Genomic DNA, 10,186 nt, shown 5'->3' on the forward strand with positions numbered 1-10,186 from the left:
ATCAAGTACATTTTCCTCCTCTCTACACTCTGCTAATAGAATGCCTTCAAAATTTCAGCCTTGAATTAGCATTGGAAATTTATTTTTTCAGTGCCAGCTTTGGGGTGACCCAACCTATGACCCCTATATAAGGAAGAATAGCTTCTTTAAACATTTCATAGAGCAGTAGAGATATTTAAAAAACTCCATAAATATATATAGGAAATATTTTTAAACAGTAACTGATTTATTGAGACTGTGAGTCATTTCTTATCAGAAATAGAAAAATATCATTGATTTATATTGCCCACATTCATATTTAAAAGTGAGATGTGGATGGGAGTATTTGAGATACTTTCCTTTTTGTTTCTTTTTCTTCTTTTTTATATCCTCTGAGTGATGGAGCAGCTGTAATGCTACCACTTTACTTTCAACAACAAATTGAAAAAAGTCAGAGAAACTATAGGATAATCAGTATTGATAGGAGATGATTGGTCATACAATCAGCAAAGGCAATCATTTTGTCTCTATCTTTGGAGGATATTATTGACCAATTTTTATAAACCTAGTTGTAGGTTACAGTAACGGCAATTTCAGGAGAATTATTTTTGAACTTCAGTTCACAATATAGGAATATCTATTTAGAAAAGAAAACCTCCCATTGCTGTGGAATCAAGATTTGATATCAGTAAAGTTGATGTTATGAACCTGGTTGATTTTTAAAGTCATCCACTACTTTGTCTACCCTCTGATCAACAGCAGTGTACATATTTTTCCAGATCACTTGAAAACAGAGAGCTTACAATGCCATTTGGTGATGACATTCATTATCATAATTTGGTGGTATTTTAGCCGAACATGAGAAATATGAAGATATGAGAAATATGAAGACACTTGTTTGCTGTTTTTCCTTTACAGCACATCTCAAAATCCATCTTTTCAACAGTGCATTAAATTTTCGTGTCAATTTCTATAGACTCAGAATATAAAGTGGGAAAATACATTTGTGAGTGAGACTGCAGAACTGCTATCAAGATAACCACAAGTAGCCTTCTATTAAGTAGCAGGTTACTGAGTAAGACATATGTCAAAGAGGGTTTATAAAATTGTTTAATGAGGCCAGTGCCGTGGCTCACTAGGCTAATCCTCTTCCTGTGGCGCCTGTACCCTGGGTTCTAGTCCCAGTTGGGGCGCCAGATACTGTTCCGGATGCTCGTCTTCCAGTCCAGCTCTCTGCTGTGGCCCAGGAAGGCAGCGGAGGATGGCCCAAGTGCTTGGGTCCCCGCACCCACATGGGAGACCAGGGGGAAGCACCTGGTTCCTGGTTTTGGATTGGCGCAGCGCATCGGCAGTGGCGGCCATTTGGGGGGTGAACCAATGGAAGGAAGATCTTTCTCTCTGTCTCTCTCTCACTGTCTAACTCTGCCTGTCAAAAAAAAAAATTCTTTAATGAAAGCATACATAGAAAATTCTAATTAAATAGGCATGGAGTTGTCTCTATATTTTTAAATAAATTCCCCAACTAATTCTCATGCCCACCAAATTTTGAATACCACTATTCTGGAATGTAGCACTCTGGACTCTGTATTCTTAGGCTTTAGCAACAGCCACCTTAGACATATCAATTTTAATTCAACCAACATGATAATTAAAGTTTTTGTTTGTTTTTTCAAATATAGTTTGAAAGAAGCTTTCCATAGAGGAAACTTAATATTGGCTAGGAAAACTTGTTGCTCTGTACATAATTTCTTGAGTTAATGGCCTTCACTAAGTATACAATAAATCTTTTTGGCTGAATATAAAAGGCTTTGGGATAAGCAATGAATATTGGCAAAAAATTATTTTGTAGCAAAATTCTAATATGAAAAATAATTTTTCTAGGGGCTGACACCATGGCTCACTTGGTTAATCCTCCTCCTGCAGTGCCAGTACCCCATATGGGCGCCGGTTCTAGTCCCGGTTGCTCCTCTTCCAGGCCAGCTCTCTGCTGTGGCCCGGGAAGGCAGTGGAGGATGGCCCAAGTGCTTGGGCCCTGCACCCGCATTGGGAGACCAGGAGGAAGCACCTGGCTCCTGGCTTCGGATCAGCGCAGCGCGCTGGCCATAGCAGCCATTTGGGGGGTGAACCAACGGAAGGAAGACGTTTCTCTCTGTTTCTCTTTCTCGCTGTCTACAACTCTACCTGTCAAATAAATTTAAAAAAAAAAGAAAAAGAATTTTTCTAAAACTAAAAATTGTTTTTCAGGTACTATAGTGTTAACCAAGAAAGGGAATTTTCTACTTCATAGGCTACCATTATTTTATTTAACACTTTTAATGAATAACTTTTAACAAATTTTTAAATTACGCTTCTTATGTCCTATTTGAGTATGTTTCATGTACCATGAATTATCAACTGTTCTACCTGGTGTGGTTTTTTTGCTGACCTGCCAATTAATGGCAGATAATAGCAGGTAACATGTTAGATTTCATTAACAAGAGTGGAAGTTGAAGGAATTTGTACTTACGGTCTTTCCTTCCAAATTATGTTGTCTTTGGAAGGCCGTCTCAGGTTCTCTGTCTCTGGTACAGGGCAGCAGGATGCACATGACTCTTATCATTGATGTTTGTTTCAACAAAGCTATATCAAATGAAAATGTTTGGTTTTTGATTTAACTCAAGAATTCAAATGCATATTTTTAATCAGTATAGAACTTGTATTTCTTTGGTAGGGGGTATTATCTTAGCTAGTTGGATAAATTTTAAGTTGTTTTTTCTTTTCAAAATTTTTAATTAACTTTTACTTTTTTAATTTGTAACAAATTCAATATAGTTCACAGATATGATTCTAAGAATATAATGATATTCCCTTCCACCTTCCCTTCCCTCCCTCACTCCAACTCCCTCCCTTTGTCCCTCCCTCTTTCTCTCTCTTTCTTTCTTTCTTTTTTCTTTCTTCCTTTCCTTCTTCCCTCCCTTCCTTCCTCCCTCCCTTCCTCCCTCCTTTCCTCCCTCCCTCCCTCCTTTCCTTCCTCCCTTCCTTCCTTCCTTCTTTCGCTTTTGAGATTACATATTTTTAATTTACGTTACAGTCAAGAGCTTGATGTTTCTCTTAATGAAGATTTCAACAAGTAAAAATCCAAAGATCCCAGTTTAGTATATAAATATAGTCAAGGACTATAAACAATAATCAAGTGGAAAGATGATCATTTCACCCACATATGACAAATTTCAAAGTACTCACAGATCATTAAAACTTTAGTGGTATAACATTCTTAACATTGGTTTGACAAAGGTATATAATAAAGTTTGACAAAACTATATTTTCAGAAATACAAATACATACAGGCACTTCTTTCTTAATTTTTTCCATTTTTAATTTTAACTTCCACATATAAAGGAGAAACATATTTGTCTTTCTGTTTCTGGCAATTTCACTCAGCGTGATGTCCTCCAGTTACATCCATTTTGCTGCAAATGATAGAATTTCATTCTTTTTTATAGCTGAATAACATGTCATTGTGTATCTATGCCACATTTTCTTTATCCATTCATCTGATGATGGACACCTTAGTTGATTCCATATTTTAACTATTGTGAACAGTGCTGCTATGAACATGGTGGTTCAGGTATCTCTTTGATATGTGCTCATATCTTTTGGATATCTACCCAGAATTGGTATTGCTGAATCATATAGCAAGCCTATTTCTAGTTTTTAAAGAAATCTCTACACTGTTTTCCACAGTGACTGCACTAATTTACATTCCCACCAATTATAAGCATTCTCCCTTTCTCCACATCCCTGCCAGCATTTGTTCCTATCTTTTGTATCTGACCCATTCTAACAGGGGTGAGTGATATCTTACTGAGGTTTTGAATTGCATTTCCCTGATGGCTAGTGATGTTGGGCATTTTTCATATATTGTTGGCCATTTGTATTTCTTCCAGACAGAACTGTTTGTTGAGGTCCTTTGCCATTAATTAACTGGATTAATTGGTTTTTGTTGTTGTTTTTTGAGTTGCTGGGTATTCTGGATATTGATCATTTGTTGATAGGTAACTCACAAATATTTTCTCCCATTCTGTTGGATGTCTCTTCACTCTGTTGATCATTTCCTCTGCTATGCAGAAGCTTCTGAGTTTGATATAATCCCATTTGTTTAGTTTTGCTTTTGTTGTCTGTGATTTGAATGTCTTACAAGAAGTTGTCACCTACACCAATGTCTTGGAGTGTTTCCCCTATATTTTTTTCCAGCAACTTCATAGTCTCAGACCTTGAATTTAGGTCTTTTGCTCCATCTTGAGTTGATTTTTGTATATGGTGAGAGATATGAATCCAATTGCATTCCAATTTTGCCAGCACCATTTGTTGAAGAGATTATCTTTACTCCAATGTGTGGTCTAAGCACTTTTGTCAAAATTCAATTGATTGTATGTATATGGATTAATTTCTTGGCTCTTTATTCTGTTCCATTGATCTATGTGTCAGTTTTTATGCCAGTACTATGCTATTTTAATTACTATAGCTTCGTAGTATGCTTTGAAGTCTAATATTATGATGTCTCCTGCTTGATTTTTTTCCCCTCAGGATCACTTCGGCTATTCTGGGTCTTTGTGATTCCATATGTATTTTAGAATTGTTTTTTCTAAGCATGTAAAGAATGCCATTGCTATTTTGATAGGGGTTGCCTTGAATCAGTGGCAATAGCACACAAAGTCTTTGCAAGTGCAATATTTTCAGCAACTAAGATGTGTTATCATTTGAATTAGGAATAGCCACTTAAATGCTTTTCCTTTTAAACAGTAGTTTATTAGAACATGTCTATTCTTGTTCATTTAGGTTGTATAACTGTATTTTGCCTTACAACAACAGAATTGAATTGTCACAGACATCTGCCTCACAGAGGCTAAGTTTTTGCTCTCTGATGTTTACAAAAATATTTGCTCCCCTCTAAAAACAATATAATTTTGTTTAGTGCCCTTGGCCCCTAATTAAAAAAAACTTCAAGTGAATTTTTGATATTTCAGGAATTCTTTATAGTGTATGCATAGTAAGAATATAACTTACACTTTTCAAGGAAAAATATGAAGATTAACCTGGAAATGCCTATTAATTTTACATGAAATAGTCATATGTAAAACTTATAGTGAATATTTATGTTTTGTCTTACAGCATTTTTTTTCTTCGTTCTGGGTGGCTAACGTTAGGAATTAGATGGTGAATTAGATTGAATTAACTAATGTGTAGCTGTTTTAACCATATTAATGGTGTTTCTTTAGTTGTCTCTGAGACAGAAATTTTACTAAAAGAGCTGGAGCAAATGCTACAGCAAGCACTAGAGCCCACAGCAACACCTGATGAGTCTGAGGAGGAACATAGAGAAGAAACAAATACAGGAGAAAAGGTAGTATTTACAGTTGTTATCAGGCCTAAATGACAACTTCAAATTCTTTAAACAGCAGAAGTGTTCATGATGATCATGAGGCTAATAATAACTGAGCTGCCTGTTGACAAATCAGAATATGTTCTTCGGTGTTGAGAAAATTTCTATGTTCAAGCAGAACAGTTTTCTTATTTTGGATTTTTGCTGTTAGAATGAAGAGCGATGGAGGGACTCAATGGAGCTGGGGTGGGCCACTTCAGAGAGACTGCTTTGCTGCTGCTGATTCCTGCAGTTGGTGGAAGGGACCAACATAACACTCACTAGAAAACTTAGCAGCTTAGCAGCTTATTGGAAAATCTGTCTCTTTTGATTCATGCACAAAGATAGTCTCTGTAGGGAAAAAAGATCTTCATTATTAACATACAGGAGGTAGAACTTTCCCTGGGACTGAGTATCACTGTTAATATCTAGAGTTATCTTTTTCTCCCCTTTTGACCAACTGTGTTGGACTCAGAAAGCACATAGGTGCTTACTCATTTCTGTATCTCTACAAGTAAAATGAGGGTTCCTGGTATAAGGCCCAGGTTATTGATACAGCAGCAATGAGAAAAAGAAGTCATAGGGGAGATAATGTCCACAAGTGGAATGGTTGTTCCCTAAATAGTCAGGAAAAAAAAGGGCAGCAAGGAGTTGTATAACAATCAAGATTTCATTCATTCATTCATTTAGATACATAGTGTGCCTGAAGTCCTGAGAGCATATTGAGACTGACCCTGGAGTATAATGCTGGTGTTGCAGCCTGGTCTTACCACTAAGGACGTGTATAGTTTGGCACAGTTGCTTATCACCAGTCTCAGATGATTGTTTTGAAGATTAAATAAGATAAACAGAAAGTGCTTTAAATAGGAACAGACACGTAAGGTTTGAACTAGCAATGGGAGTGTCTCCAAAAAATAAGTGCTTCATTTCTCTTTCTCCATCTTCTCACTTTGAGCAATTACCCATCACCAAGTCTCTCTGTTCTCTGGTGCAGAAAAAGGATTTATAAATGGACAAGGTGGTTTACAACTTTGGCAGACTGCCCAATTGTGTGATTTCATTCAGAAATTTAATGGGAATAAAGACAGTTCTTAAACACCTTATTTATTGAGTTAGAAATTAGAAAGTATACAGAATTTACTTCTATAGAGATAAATATGTTAAAAGAAAATAAAATTAACATTAGAAACTTCTACTGAGTTGAAAACCATTATAGTTTTCTGAATCAGCACCAGCAATGCCAAGCTTACCTGGATTTTCAAGAGTTGTAAATGCCATTTTTGCAATTAAGTTTCCTTTCTAAAAAGACTTGGTTTATATAAATGGATCTTACTTTTTGTAGAACAAGATATATAGATTAGTAACATATATGTAATATACATAGAATTAATATACAAATTATTCTTTTCTAGCAGTTTTTTTACTTTGAATACCATATGGATTCATGCAGTGTTTTTTCAGTCTTACCAATTTGTCTTTTTAAAAATGCAACCACGTTGATTTTTATAGTGATGTCCTGGAGTTTTTGTAGCCACAGAATTGGCTTCTATTTTGCCATTATAACTGGTAACTCAGTCAAATAGAAAATCACTCCTGATTTTTATTTCTGAAGGTAAAATACATAGTTTTATACAACACCAGGTGGGAGCTCATTTTTTGTTTTAGATTCTTAGATTCTTTTGTACTTTCAAAAGGCACTTAGGAATTGTAAAAATTAACCATTTTAACTTGATGACGGGCAGGTGAGTGCCTCCTGCTGACTGGTTCATGATACACTGCACACTGAGCTTTGTAAATCTGGCATTCATGCCAGGTTTGGAATATTTAGGGCCATGTTTGCTTTGAAATGAGGAGAAAAACAATGAAGCCAACTATCAAAATTGGAATGATTTCCAATTTAAAAGAACTGATCACCTCTAGGATTTCTTTTCTTTTTTATTATTAGAATTAATATGCATTTCAAAAGCAACTCCATTTAAAACCAGGGATGTGTTCTGTTTTTAGGAGGAAGTGGTTTATTATAAACTACACATGCCACAAAGAATCACCAGATAATTTTAAAGTCCTGAGCATGTTGATTCTCTGAAAAGATCCTGTATGAGTTATTTTCAAAGTTATAAAATATTTTCTTCATTCATTGCACCTATGAGGTTTCAGTCAGATTCCTCTCAAGTATTTACACCAAAAGAGGCGAGTAGCAACATGGCAAAGAATTTACACACATGGATAATCAAAACTCATTCCTATTTGTCATTGAAATGCTTTATGAGATTATTTTCCTCAGTAGAGTCACCTTCCTAATTATGTGCTTCTGTAGCTAATAACACTGGTTGACATGTCCTGACTTGGCAGGCAATCGGAGGAAATTAATTTTAGATATTTATAAGTCCATCTGAATAATTCACAAATTAGATAATCCATATACAAATAAGACAGAGTTAACTGAATAATTATTAGTATTAAAAAGTACACTTTTTGATTTTGAAAATACTTGCATGAACTGCAAATATTTTCCTTTATTTCCCCTTGAATTACCTGGAACGTTAACCCTACCTTTAACAGACTTTGAAGTTATAAATCTCATACCTGTGTATATGCAAGTGTGTGTGCATGTGTCTACTCATTGTTTTCACGACTGTCTTTTCCAGTTAAGGTGGAGTGAACTACCACTATCTGTAAGTAATGCAGATGCTTATGAGAAAATTCACACAGAAAATGTAACTAAACAAGTTTTAATTTATGTTCTCTCTAATAGTAATTAAAAAACTAATACAGAGGGGCTGGCACCGTGACTCACTTGGTTAATCCTCTGCCTGTGGCCCCAGCATCCCATTTGGGCGCCGGATTCTAGTCCCGGCTGCTCCTCTTTCAGTCTAGCTCTCTGCTGTGGCCCAGGAAGGCAGTGGAGGATGGCCCAAGTGCTTGGGCCCTGCACCCGCATGGGAGACCAGGAGAAGCACCTGGCTCCTGGCTTCGGATCAGCACAGTGTGCTGGCCGTAGCGACCATTTGGGGGGTGAACCAACGGAAGGAAGATCTTTCTCTCTGTCTCTCTTTCACTATCTACAGCTCTACCTGTCAAATAAATTTTAAAAAAAGCCAATACAGAGAATTCAAACAAAATATAAATGATGATGTTTTTCAAATTAGAAAATTAAAACTAAAAATGTATAATATTGGAGAATAGAGACAAGATCTAAATAATCACTAATTTATCATATACGATAGGATGTATGGGGATCATTATTTGACCACCAGCATAACAGAAAAAGCTGTTTAACTGCTATGACTTGAGGAATTACTCTGTTTTGTTCAAATAGTCAATCAAATTTGATGTAGTTCTGATGAAATATATGATTGTTTTTACAGTTGTCAAAATGCAGTCCTGAAGCTCCTGTAGGCAGTCCATTTGAAAACCACTATGAAGAAGACTATCTTGTGATTGATGGGATAAAATTAAGAGCTGGAGAATGCATTGAGAATATAACTAGCAAGTTTAAAGAAATAGATGCTTTGATGTCTGAGTTTTAGGGTATTAGACATACCTTCAAAAGTTGACTATGAAGACATGGGCATCTTTATGTTTTCCCAAGGTAAAAAGCATAAAAATATCTACTGAAGTAGGTAGGTACACATTATACAAAAGTAGATATTTGTAGTAACTTTCTACTTTATATTTTGAGAATGTTCTTCATTTTGAGACACAATCAAATGGTGTTTAAATTAGTGTTATAAATTTAGAATTAAAAAACTCTTGATGATTTTATTTGTGGATTTTTTTTGCTTTTTGCCTTAATGTTAAAATAACTTATGAAATTTGCTTCCCCAAACACATATTTTGCAATGGTTATTGAGGTACTTTATTCAAATGTGGCTAAGTTAAAGTGCCTTCCCAAGCTATTTTAACTCTTAAAGATGATTCAAATCTACTATTATTAGAGAATGTGTATTTTCAGTGAAATGAAACTATTTCAAAAAAATGAAATAAAATAAAAGTGGCGTGTAATACATAGAATTGGAGCTTTTCTTAAAAAACAGAAATGTCAGGCCGGCGCTGCGGCTCACTTGGCTAATCCTCTACCTATGGTGCGGGCACCCTGGGTTCTAGTCCCGGTTGGGGAGCCAGATTCTGTACTGGTTGCTCCTCTTCCAGTCTAGCTCTCTGCTATGACCCGGGAAGGCAGTGGAGGATGGCCCAAGTGCTTGGGCCCTGCACCTGCATGGGAAACCAGGAGGAAGCACCTGGCTCTTGGCTTCGGAATGGCGCAGTGCCAGCCGTGGCAGCCATTTTGGGGGTGAACCAGCAGAGGGAAGACCTTTCTCTTTGTCTCTCTCTCTCTCACACTGTCTAACTCTGCCTGTAAAAAAAAAAAAAAAAAAAAAAAAAAAAAGCCAGAAATGTCAATTGAGATTCTAAGCTATTCGTGCTTAGAAAAAGGCTGCAATTCAATACCACTCTGAGAACCAGAGAGACTAGGAATATTCTCTCAACACACCATATTTCAATTTTAAGTGACATAAAACAGTGAGGGCTAAGGCTTCTGCTTTTTCTTACAGCTGAATTTACTCCACAGCATTTCAGAAAACTCTTGGTCTTTTTCTTGGCAGTATGATGTTGTATTCACAGCTTAAAAGATGTCTCAAGAAGTAACTGATCCCATTTTTCAGTACTGCTTAGAATCAACTATAAAAATTACTACAATTGGAACTGACTTTATCCACAATTCCAGTACTCGCTGTAAACCCTATCCTGTAGAACAGTTAGATAAACTTGCAGCCAATTCCTCTTTCTGGAACAGCTAGTGCT

At 36.1% G+C, this 10,186-nt stretch overlaps 1 protein-coding gene across 1 annotated transcript in view; it reads left to right on the forward strand.

Moving 5' to 3' along the window:
• The window catches only part of ZCWPW2 (zinc finger CW-type and PWWP domain containing 2), a 208,030-nt gene extending 198,274 nt beyond the window's left edge, over positions 1-9,756 (forward strand). The window contains exons 8-9 of the mRNA XM_051858906.3: positions 5,238-5,362; positions 8,749-9,756. Of these exons, the coding sequence (XP_051714866.1) occupies positions 5,238-5,362; positions 8,749-8,910 (287 nt within the window). The 3' untranslated portion in view covers positions 8,911-9,756. The remainder of the gene's footprint in view (positions 1-5,237; positions 5,363-8,748) is intronic.
• Positions 9,757-10,186: the final 430 nt, after the last annotated feature.

The sequence above is a fragment of the Oryctolagus cuniculus genome, chromosome 4, assembly GCF_051225735.1.
Source record: "Oryctolagus cuniculus isolate XC-2025 breed Fujian yellow rabbit chromosome 4, ASM5122573v1, whole genome shotgun sequence".
Taxonomy (NCBI): domain Eukaryota; kingdom Metazoa; phylum Chordata; class Mammalia; order Lagomorpha; family Leporidae; genus Oryctolagus; species Oryctolagus cuniculus.